This window comes from Rhinopithecus bieti, unplaced genomic scaffold (genome assembly GCF_001698545.2).
Source record: "Rhinopithecus bieti isolate Rb0 unplaced genomic scaffold, ASM169854v2 scaffold_1295, whole genome shotgun sequence".
NCBI lineage: Eukaryota > Metazoa > Chordata > Mammalia > Primates > Cercopithecidae > Rhinopithecus > Rhinopithecus bieti.
The window spans coordinates 3,750,002-3,762,321 of NW_016803880.1; the positions used below are offsets into that span (position 1 = coordinate 3,750,002).

Below are 12,320 nucleotides of genomic sequence, written 5' to 3' on the forward strand. Positions count from 1 at the left end.
GCAGCCCAGCGCGGTAACTGAGTTACCGCAACCGGGCGGTGGGGAGGAAGGGTGGTCCAGGAAACCGGCGAGGGAGAAGAGCGGTGGAAGGGAGAGTCTTCTCCCTGGAGCGGCCCCAGCAGTACAAAGTGCTGGTCACAGTGCCCCTTCCGCCCCTAGATTGACGAGCAGTGGCATGGAGCCAGGGCGGAGGCTGACCCCTCCCCCTCCCTAGCCCGCAGCGCAGAGCGCGGTTTAGCACCAACGGAGCCGGGGGCGGCGTCTTTGGGATGGAAAAGGGCCAAAGGGGAGGAGTGGGGTGGGGGGGCGGGTGGTTTCAGTCCACTATAAAAGGAGCGCTCGGTTGCTCGGTTCTTGCACTCGCTGGAAAGCGGCTCCAGCCCAGGGGCTATTGCAAAGCCAGGGTGCGCTACCGGACAGAGGGGAGAGCTCTGCGCAGTGAGCAACACCGCGGCCAAGGCGGAGGCCGAAGAGGGGCGCCAGGCACCAATCTCCGCGTTGCCTCAGCCCCGGAGGCGCCCCAGAGCGCTTCTTGTCCCCGCAGAGCCACTCTGCCTGCGCCTGCCTCTCAGTGTCTCCAACTTTGCGCTGGAAGAAAAACTTCCCGCGCTCAGGCAGAACTGCAGCGCCTCCTCTTAGTGACTCCGGGAGCTTCGGCTGTAGCCGGCTCTGCGCGCCCTTCCAACGAATAATAGAAATTGTTAATTTTAACAATCCAGAGCAGGCCAGAGAGGCTTTGCTCTCCCGACCCGAACTAAAGCTCCCTCGCTCCGTGCGCTGCTGCGAGCGGTGTCTTCTGGGGCTCCAATGCAGCGAGCTGTACCCGAGGGGTTCGGAAGGCGCAAGCTGGGCAGCGACATGGGGAACGCGGACCGGGCTCCGGGGTCTCGGAGCTTTGGGCCCGTGCCCACGCTGCTGCTGCTCGCCGCGGCGCTACTGGCGGTGTCGGACGCACTCGGGCGCCCCTCCGAGGAGGACGAGGAGCTGGTGGTGCCGGAGCTGGAGCACGCCCCGGGACACGGGACCACGCGCCTCCGCCTGCACGCCTTTGACCAGCAGCTGGATCTGGAGCTGCGGCCCGACAGCAGCTTTTTGGCGCCCGGCTTCACGCTCCAGAACGTGGGGCGCAAACCCGGGTCCGAGACGCCTCTTCCGGAACCCGACCTGGCGCACTGCTTCTACTCCGGCACCGTGAATGGCGATCCCAGCTCAGCTGCCGCCCTCAGCCTCTGCGAGGGCGTGCGCGGCGCCTTCTACCTGCGGGGCGAGGCGTATTTCATCCAGCCGCTGCCCGCAGCCAGCGAGCGCCTCGCCACTGCCGCCCCAGGAGAGAAGCCGCCGGCACCACTACAGTTCCACCTCCTGCGGCGGAATCGGCAGGGCGACGGCGGCGGCACGTGCGGGGTCGTGGACGACGAGCCCCGGCCGACTGGGAAAGCGGAGACGGAAGACGAGGACGAAGGGAATGAGGGCGAGAACGAAGGGGCTCAGTGGTCGCCGCAGGACCCGGCACTGCAACGCGTAGGACAGCCCACAGGTAGAAGAATTGCTCTCGTTTGTCTGTCCATTCATCCTCCTCTCACTTTCTCTATCCCATGCGACTTCAGGGTAGACTCCTGCTGGCAGGCAGGAGCATAAGTCCGCGGACAGAACGGGGGCCTGGAATGGAGGAATGTGGTTTGAGGTTTGGATCGGTGAACTCAGCTAGAAAACACACTTTCATTTGGCCGAATAATGAATAACCAAGAAAAAAACTGACAAACGATTTTCTGCAAACTAAAGCAAAGCATTTAGGCCGGGGAGGGAGAGTTTGTAACCTGACTCCTTCCACCTTTAGAGTTGGAGCTTGTGCGAGTTCTTTCCACTCTGTGTATTTCTTTTTAACGATTTTGTGTGTGCCTTTTGTCCGGGTTGCAATGTTGCGCTGAGTTTTGTGACCGCTGCCTGTGCGTGCATCCTGCGCTCACGGGAGGGCGGATGTGGAGAGGGCAGAGGACCAGTGGTGACCTAGGAAGGTACCCTGAGCGGCTACGCTAGGATCTCTGTTCTGCAGGCTCTGTCCCCTTTCCCCCTTATAAGGCTGACCCGGGCCGGCTGAAGGCTGTGGGGCCCCTCCGCAGAACCTGCTTGGGAGGTCTTTCCCGGGCTTGCCCCGCCTCCCAGTTTGCACTCCCTCTTGCGGCCATAATTCTGCTCTCAAGCACTGTTGAAAGTCACTGCAGGTCCTTCCTGCTACGCCTTCTCTGTTGTGTGCAGTACTTACTCTCCCGTTCTTTTTATCACTTTGGTGCCTTTTTCCTTCTTTAACTCTCTCGCGTGTCATTTTTTAAATAATTCTTCCCTTTTCCCCTGCTCCTCTGCTCCTGGCAACAAAGTGGTCGCAGCCCAGTTCAGGACTTTCCCCAGGGGTTGGGTCTCAGTCCGGAGTGGAAGACTGTGTTCCAAATAATCAATCTTGCCTGGAAGTCAGAACTTATTTCCCTGGGGCAGTGGGAGTGGGGCCATAGGCGGCTGGGCAGAGTGGGTGGTCCTTGTGCCCGGAATTGGCAAGAGCGGAGCACCCCCAGGGACCTCTGGAATGAGACAGCAGAGCTGTGCAGACTGAGATTCCTTAAGGCCCGGCCCCTTGGCAGCAGCCCAGGCCCTACCCGAGGCCTTCCACGTGGAGCCCGATGATCTCATTCAGGATTTGAGCCCTCGCCTGTGAAAGAGTGACTCAGGGCCTCTGCCTGCCACCCTTGCTCCAAGATTTTACAATTGGGCAGGATGATGTGCGAAACTGCCTTGTTCAGACTGTAGGATTTCAAAGGGAACAGAAGAAATCCTGCTCACACACAGAAAGAGCCTGACCATGCAGAGGAGAGCGTGGTCTTTTTATTTAAAGGAGAGGAGAGAACTTTAAAATAACACTTTGAGTGAAGAGATGCAAATATTTTGTTTTGTTGTTCCGGGTATATTTTTGCTTTGTTTGCTTTGACTGGTTAGGCTTTCCTAATATATGCTAGAAAGGTAACTATTCTTGGACAGCCTGACCGTAGCAAACTTTCTTTTTTTTTTCTTTACAGGAACTGGAAGCATAAGAAAGAAGCGATTTGTGTCCAGTCACCGCTATGTGGAAACCATGCTTGTGGCAGACCAGTCGATGGCAGAATTCCACGGCAGTGGTCTAAAGCATTACCTTCTCACGTTGTTTTCGGTGGCAGCCAGGTTGTACAAACACCCCAGCATTCGTAATTCAGTTAGCCTGGTGGTGGTGAAGATCTTGGTCATCCACGATGAACAGAAGGGGCCGGAAGTGACTTCCAATGCTGCCCTCACTCTGCGGAACTTCTGCAACTGGCAAAAGCAGCACAACCCACCCAGTGACCGGGATGCAGAGCACTATGACACAGCAATTCTTTTCACCAGACAGGTAAGAGGAAGAAGGTACCAGTTGTGAGACTGTCCTCTTAGGAGTCTACATTGTACCAAAAAGATATATACAAGGCATTTCACCAGTGTTTTTGCAGTTAACCTTTTTTTAATTGGCTAGCATGGTTTATCTTACTTATTTCTACCGTAATTTTAATATTTCAAGTTTCACAGTTCTATTTTAAAAGCATTAGGAAAAAAGCTTGATTAAAGTCACATGCAATCTTATGTCAACAATAATGAATGTAGATGCTCCAAAGCATATGTGAAGGCACACCCTGCCAAAAAAAATTAGATCCCAAGGTTCATGTTCCCCTTATTAATTAGGATTTACCTTTGCTTTTTGTAGGACTTGTGTGGGTCCCAGACATGTGATACTCTTGGGATGGCTGATGTTGGAACTGTGTGTGATCCGAGCAGAAGCTGCTCTGTCATAGAAGATGATGGTTTACAAGCTGCCTTTACCACAGCCCATGAATTAGGTAAGGCTGCTTCAAAGTAGGAGTTAAGCCCAATTCAGAAATGTAAACTGGTAAAACAATATAAGAAGGAGAGTCTGTAGGTTATATTGCTATTTTAGGTCCTAGTACATCTTAGAAACTATAGAAAATATTTTTTCACTATTTCAAACATGGTCATTTTTATTAAAGTAAAAAATAAGATAGTAGTAGCTCTGGACATTTGGAAATGTGTATGTTTGTTTACACCCTGTGAAAAGTAGACATGGTCTCCAAAATAGCCGGTCTTCTAAATATATTTCTTCCTTTAGAAATATTATTTTGGGACAAATGAATGAATCCCTGCTGGGAAAAAAGAACCTCCTGCATATCATCCATATTTTATTTTATTTACTTATTTATTTATTTTTTTGAGATGGAGTCTCACTCTGTCTCCCAGGCTGGAGTGGAGTGGCGTGATCTTGGCTCACTGCAATCTCTGCCTCCTGGGTTCAAGCGATTCTGCTACCTCAGCCTGCCCAGTAGCTGGGATTACAGGTGCACGCCACTACACCCAGCTGATTTTTGTATTTTTAGTAGAGACGGGGTTTCGCCATGTTGGCCATGTTGGTCTTGAACTCCTGACCTCAAGTGATCCGCCCACCTCAGCTTCTGGAATTACAGGTGTGAGCCACCACACTGAGCCATGATCCATATTTTAATGTGGGTTTTGGATTGCTTCCTAGGCCACGTGTTTAACATGCCACATGATGATGCAAAGCAGTGTGCCAGCCTTAATGGTGTGAACCAGGATTCCCACATGATGGCGTCAATGCTTTCCAACTTGGACCATAGCCAGCCTTGGTCTCCTTGCAGTGCCTACATGATTACATCATTTCTGGATAATGGTCATGGTGAGATGTTCCAGCTACTCTCTCTAGATGGCATCCAACCTTTCATGCATAAAGTTTAGTTAAATGAACTCTTTCCTTTTTGTTCTTTTTATTTTCCCCACTTAAACATTGCTTTTCCTCTGTCAAGATCCTAACTGTTGAGATCTTAATTCCAAATAAAAAATAGTGCTTCTCGTTGAGTAGCTCCCAAAGTCTATTCATTCACATTGTTAGCAGATCAATAACTTCCTGTCATTGTTAATATAGAAATACTCCATTGAGGATAAGATCTTAATAGCAATCTAAATCTCTTTAGCATTTCCCTCCCCCAGCTTTACAGTTTTCAAATCACTTTGCTATCTATTTTCTCATATGATAAATATTTTCTGAAATGGGATCTATCTCTGCATGCCCTCACTAACTCTGTATTAATATTGGTTGGCATTTGCTTTGCAGGGGAATGTTTGATGGACAAGCCCCAGAATCCCATACAGCTCCCAGGAGATCTCCCTGGCACCTCGTACGATGCCAACCGGCAGTGCCAGTTTACATTTGGGGAGGACTCCAAACACTGCCCTGATGCAGCTAGCACGTGCAGTACCTTGTGGTGTACCGGCACCTCTGGCGGAGTGCTAGTGTGCCAAACCAAACACTTCCCATGGGCAGATGGCACCAGCTGCGGAGAAGGGAAATGGTGTATCAACGGCAAATGTGTGAACAAAACCGACAGAAAGCATTTTGATGTGAGTTTTTCTACTGAAACATATTCAGAATTGAAAAGAACAAAGTGATGGTAAAAGATTTGATACCAAGTTAAACATCCCCATCTGTGTCCTCTAGCAGGAATGCAAGATGGCTTATTTTTAGAATTGATTCTTTGTCCCATGTGGTTTTCTTTGACACCCTAAAAGTTCTCTTTAGAGAATTCTAATGCTGATGATTTGTGTCTCCATTTAGACTCCTTTTCATGGAAGCTGGGGGATGTGGGGACCTTGGGGAGACTGTTCGAGAACGTGCGGTGGAGGAGTCCAGTACACAATGAGGGAATGTGATAACCCAGTCCCAAAGAATGGAGGGAAGTACTGTGAAGGCAAGCGAGTACGCTACAGATCCTGCAACACTGAGGACTGTCCAGACAATAATGGTGAGGAGCAATGGACTCTGATTTTAAGAAGTGGGATTTAAAAAAAGATGTACCCACAAACAGGTGGCTCAAGATTAGAAACTGATAACGTTATCATATTATTCTCTTTCCAGGAAAAACCTTTAGAGAGGAACAATGTGAGGCACACAACGAGTTTTCAAAAGCTTCCTTTGGGAGTGGACCCGCAGTAGAATGGATCCCCAAGTACGCTGGCGTCTCACCAAAGGACAGGTGCAAGCTCATCTGCCAAGCCAAAGGCATTGGCTACTTCTTCGTTTTGCAGCCCAAGGTAATTTTACCTTATTTTACCTAAAACTTAGGCGTAGGCTTGCTACCTTTTCAAGTAATTTTTGATATACTTTCTTTGCTTTCCATATTAACATATCTTCAATTTCACATTTGAACTCCTTTTCTTTTACATTAATTGGCAACTGCCTGCTTTGAGTTTAGTGTTGTTTTCAGTTCTGAATGAAGCTTAAATCTAACACTTCAGATGCTTGCAATTGTTCACTATTACTCTTTTATTACAAGGAGAAGCTTTTTGGACAATCAAGCACTCCTCTGTGTGACTAGGCTTCACATACAGCTCATAGTTAGATACATTATATGTTCACACAGTAACCAGTAGTTTTGGAAAATAGTTTATGCATGGTCCAAAATACTTGTTACTGGGTAACTAGCAGTAGCAGATGCAAACAGAATAATTGAAATGGCAGTCTGAGTATTGATAAGTTTTATGTTTGAAAACACATACTGAACTAGGAAAAGCATCATTTCTTTTGCTGCTTTGCTAAGGGAATACATCTGGCTCTGAGATAGAAAATGGAATTTAATGTGATTGAGACGATCATGTGTCATTAGCACCATGGTCTATGAAAATACTCCCAAGTTGCAGATTCAGTATTCAGCAAGTGATTTATGAAGCACTTACTCTTGCCAGATATTAATTATTCTAAGCTCTGAAGATACAGCAGTAATCAAAGTGACAAAGAGTTCTACTTTCATTGACCTTAGCTGGAGGAGAGCTAGGTCAATAGATAAATAATTTTTAAAAATCTCTAATTTCTTCAGATGTCTATATGTAGTATTGAAAACATGCCAAAGTGAAGGGTAAAATGCATGAAATGCATAATATGTAGAGGGTACTGTTTTTAATTAGCATGGTCAGGAAAGCGGAGAGAATATGTTTAAACTTGTCACTGCAGCATCTCCTTCCTTTGCTTGTATGTAACCCTAGACATGTGTCCTTTTTTCAGGTTGTAGATGGTACTCCATGTAGCCCAGATTCCACCTCTGTCTGTGTGCAAGGACAGTGTGTAAAAGCTGGTTGTGATCGCATCATAGACTCCAAAAAGAAGTTTGATAAATGTGGTGTTTGTGGGGGAAATGGATCTACTTGTAAGAAAATATCAGGATCAGTTACTAGTGCAAAGTAAGTTTTAAAACACCTATTCGCAGACGTTATAATTTAAATGGGCCTTTCAACAGGTCTGGGAAAAAATCATATCTCATAAAAGATTAATGTGTTTTTAAGCTAAATAATCTAATTAGCCAATGATTCAGAGATTTATGCCTGTTTTTGTCGCCTGCAGACCCGGATATCATGATATCATCACAATTCCAACTGGAGCCACCAACATCGAAGTGAAACAACGGAACCAGAGGGGATCCAGGAACAATGGCAGCTTTCTCGCCATCAAAGCTGTCGATGGCACTTATATTCTTAACGGTGACTACACTTTGTCCACCTTAGAGCAAGACATTATGTACAAAGGTGTTGTCTTGAGGTACAGCGGCTCCTCTGCGGCACTGGAGAGAATTCGCAGCTTTAGCCCTCTCAAAGAACCCTTGACCATCCAGGTTCTTACCGTGGGCAATGCCCTTCGACCTAAAATTAAATACACCTACTTCGTAAAGAAGAAGAAGGAATCTTTCAATGCTATCCCCACTTTTTCAGCATGGGTCATAGAAGAGTGGGGCGAATGTTCTAAGTCATGTGAATTGGGTTGGCAGAGAAGACTGGTAGAATGCCGAGACATTAATGGACAGCCTGCTTCCGAGTGTGCAAAGGAAGTGAAGCCAGCCAGCACCAGACCTTGTGCAGACCATCCCTGTCCCCAGTGGCAGCTGGGGGAGTGGTCATCATGTTCTAAGACCTGTGGGAAGGGTTACAAAAAAAGAAGCTTGAAATGTCTGTCCCATGATGGGGGGGTGTTATCTCATGAGAGCTGTGATCCTTTAAAGAAACCTAAACATTTCATAGACTTTTGCACAATGGCCGAATGCAGTTAAGTGGTGTTAGCTTTGAGGGCAAGGCAAAGTGAGGAAGGGCTGGTGCACGGAAAGCAAGAAAGCTGGAGGGATCCAGCGTATTTTGCCGGTAACCAGTGAGGTGTATCAGTAAGGTGGGATTGTGGGGGTAGATAGAAAAGGAGTTGAATCATCAGAGTAAACTGCCAGTTGCAAATTTGATAGGATAGTTAGTGAGGATTATTAACCTCTGAGCAGTGATATAGCATAATAAAGCCCCGGGCATTATTATTTCTTTTTGTTACATCTATTACAAGTTTGAAAAAAATGAAGCAATTGTCAAAAAAAAGTTACAGCTATTACAACCCCTGTTTCCTGGTACTTATCAAATACTTTGTATCATGGGGGTTGGGAAATGGAAAAGTAGGAGAAAGGTGAGATTTTACTAAGACCTGTTTTACTTTACCTCACTAACAAGGGGGAGAAAGGAGTCCAAATAGGACCTTTGACCAGCACTGTTTATGGCTGCTATGGTTTCAGAGAATGTTTATACATTATTTCTACCAAGAATTAAAACTTCAGATTGTTCAACATGAGAGAAAAGCTCAGCAACGTGAAATGACTCAAACGGCTTCCTCTTTACTTTTTTGACCATCTCAGTCTTTATCTGTGTAATTCATTTTGAGGAAAAAACAACTCCATGTATTTATTAAAGTCTACAATGGAAAAAAAAAAAGCAGTGAAGCATTAGGTGCTGGTAAAAACTAGAGGAGACACAGTGAGATTAGTACCTCCAACTTCCTTTCTTTCCTACCATGTAACCCTGCTTTGGGAATATGGATGTAAAGAAGTAACTCGTGTCTCATGAAAATCAGTAAAATCACACAAGAAGGATGAAATGCCGGAACAAAAATGAGGTGTGTAGAACAGGGTCCCACAGGTTTGGGGACATTGAGATCACTTGTGGTGGGGAGGCTGCTGAGAGGTAGCAGGTCCATCTCCAGCAGCTGGTCCAACAGTCATATCCTGATGAATGTCTGTTCAGCTCTTCTGTGAGAATACGATTTTTTCCATATGTATATAGTAAAATATGTTACTATAAATTACATGTACTTTATAAGTATTGGTTTGGGTGTTCCTTCCAAGAAGGACTATAGTTAGTAATAAATGCCTATAATAACATATTTATTTTTATACATTTATTTCTAATGAAAAAACTTTTAAATTATATCGCTTTTGTGAAAGTGCATATAAAATAGAGTATTTATACAATATATGTTACTAGAAATAAAAGAACACTTTTGGAATGTGTGTGTCTGTTTTTTGAAGTGGGAATTAATTCCTGGGAAGGAAACCTGAGACACAAACATTGAATCAGAAGACCAAATTATTTTCTTAAATTATTTGGCAATAAGATTTTGTTCTAGAGGAAGGTGAAGCAAGATGACCAAATAGAAGATTTTGTTCTAGTGAAATACATTTTTTGTATCCTTGATATACATGATTGCTAAAAAGAAATTTATGATGTCATTTGTTACTAATGTATCTAATAATACACACCAGTGGTTGGCAAACTTCTTTTGTAAAAAGCCAATAGGTAAATATTCGCAACTTTGTCAATCCTGTCAACTATCCTGTCAATACCATCTATGTCGCAACTGCTCAACTGTGCTGTTGTAGCACAAAAGTAGCCATAAAGAATGAGTAAATGAACGGGCATGGCTGTGTTCTAATAAAACTATTTGCAAAAACAAATAGTGGGTCAGATTTGTTCTGTAGGTTCAGTTTGCCAACCCTGGTATATACCATAAATTAAATGGAAAGAGATTTCAATTCTGGATGCTTTTTGAATTTGTATCTCTTCCTCAATTATATCCCATAAGTAAAAATATGTGAAAGTATTTAGCTATTGACTAGAAAACAATGACTCATAAATTACATTTAAGTTAGACATACATGGTGAGTTAAACCCTCTAAATGTCTCACTTGCTCATCAGGAATACCTGAGGGGTTTTGGAGAAAACTTGGAAAGCGCAGGCCTTTCTGGGTAGTCTTTTTGTAAATCACTGTCTTTTAAATACTAAGTGGTACATCAATAACTTTAAAAGTTCAGATTCCTTCCAAAGTAACTACACTTCTCCCAGGAAATAGTATTTACTGGAAGACAGATTATGTGATTAACCACAGACATTTTGAACTCTACGTTTTTCTCCTTTTCCTTGAAAGGAGGAGTTTGTGCCCTCTCCTGTTGCAGTTTGATAAAGACATACCCAAGACTGGGAAGAAAAAGAGGTTTAATGGACTCACAGTTCTGCATGGCTAGGGAGGCCTCACAATCATGGCAGAAGGCAAGATGGAGCAAATCATGCCTTATATGGATGGTGGCTGGCAAAGAGAGAGCTTGTGCAGGGGATCTCCTCTTTATAAAGCCATCAGATCTCATGAGACTTATTCACTGTCACAAGAACAGTGCACAGAAAAGACCCACCCCCATCATTCAGTTACCTCCCACTGGATCCCACAACACACAGGAATTATGGGAACTACAAGATGAGATTTGGTGGGGACACAGTCAAACCATATCAGTATTACAAGATAGCATGCTAGTTTTTATGTATAGAGGATAATTTCTAACTTACTCTCAGTTATTCAAAGTGTTCTTCCCCTGAGCAATTGAACATATCATTCTCAGCAGTCAGGTGTACAGGTGCAGAGAATCAAATTGATTTCTGGTTATTTTTTTTCCTACCTACTAGACCAAAGGACTGAAAGTTAAAGTCCTCTTCTCACATTGTGGGAACTACTCTTGGTCCTCCAGAACTCATTTAAACACAGAATTCAACCATTCAATTCAGTGACTTAACTTGCCACTTGCAACAGCAACCTCTCACATTAAATCATTTGTCTACATTAGTGCAGTACAAATCCCCAAAGTAAGTGACATGGAGAATACACATGAGAAATGCCCTGACCCTCATTAACTACACATGCCATTTGAGAACGTGAGATACACAAATCTAAAATGATAGCTCATAAGATTGAAAAGTCACTTTTGGATCTTGCCTCGTTCACCAGAATTCTTTTCTTTTTAATAGCTTAGATTGATTTGACGTAAGTAACGACACTAAACTTCAGGACGCTGAGAGATAAAATCAGCCAAAAAATTTCCTATCATCCTCTCAGATCAAGGCAATGTCAGACAACTTTCTGGTGTTGCCACATTGTTTTTCAGCCCTCTGCTGGTGAAATTTTTTTTTTCATCAGTAGGCTGAGTCGTTTAAGATACTCTATGTTGGCAGCAAATTGAGATTAGTTCAAAACACACATCCTGATTTTATAAGCTTGACTAACCGCTTGTTTGAAAGAAGGAGAGATTTTGTGCTCTCTCCTGTTGCAGGTATAAATGATGAGCTGTGCCTCTGATGAAAGAAACTTTCCACAGTGGAAAGATCAGAGACTCAAGGCCTGCATCTGGTTTCCTTTGTCCCATGGGATGCTCCTTGAATGTGATGCACTCCCACACCCCTAAGAGTAGTGGTCCCTGAGGGTCAGACTACTGTGAATGCGGCTGCTCCTCTGGGTCTCATCCCCAGTGAGGTTTCCATCCTCCATGCTGCTGGTGGTGAATGTCTGCAACAGATCTAGTGATGTAATCTGTCTGGTCCCCCAGCAGTGGGTATGAGTACCAGCTCAGTTGTGGGTGGGAAGGGAGTAACCTAGACCCTGTGAGATTTCCATGGTTATAAATAGCCTTCGTGTGTTGGCCTTCTCAAATACAGCTGTGGTGGTCATGTACTGGGCACTTGGACAGACTCAAGATCTACTGGTTAGCCAGGGTGATGCAGGCAATGGTGATAGCTGAGGTTTTGCAAAAGTTTTCTCCTTCCTGGGCACTGTTATTGTGCCTGCAGATGTTGTAATGGGCTTTGCCACTTGGCCTCCAGCCCAGTGGTGGCACTTGCAAAAGAACACCAGCTGTGATGGTAGTTTTGGGATTTGTGTTTGCCTTATGTTACCATGGGTAGGGGAGTCGGGGGGAAGGGAGGGGCGTACTCTGGAGTCTCAGGCAATGTGCAGGACCATGGAACTCCCAGGAGTCTCTGTCCATTGTATTACACTATCAGGGCAGATGAAGGGCCAAAGCCAGGTGTGGACTGGGTCAGGTAAGTTTGTTGTTTGGCTCCC

The 12,320-nt window shown here is 45.1% G+C and overlaps 1 protein-coding gene across 1 annotated transcript; it reads left to right on the top strand.

Moving 5' to 3' along the window:
* Window positions 1–338: 338 nt before the first annotated feature.
* ADAMTS1 (ADAM metallopeptidase with thrombospondin type 1 motif 1) lies at window positions 339–9,442 on the top strand. The gene is made up of 9 exons (XM_017856423.1): window positions 339–1,537; window positions 3,066–3,412; window positions 3,761–3,893; window positions 4,595–4,762; window positions 5,198–5,484; window positions 5,699–5,885; window positions 5,999–6,174; window positions 7,142–7,317; window positions 7,478–9,442. The coding sequence occupies exons 1-9, from the start codon at window positions 808–810 to the stop codon at window positions 8,175–8,177; spliced, it is 2,904 nt and encodes a 967-aa protein (XP_017711912.1). The 5' UTR covers window positions 339–807; the 3' UTR covers window positions 8,178–9,442.
* Window positions 9,443–12,320: the final 2,878 nt, after the last annotated feature.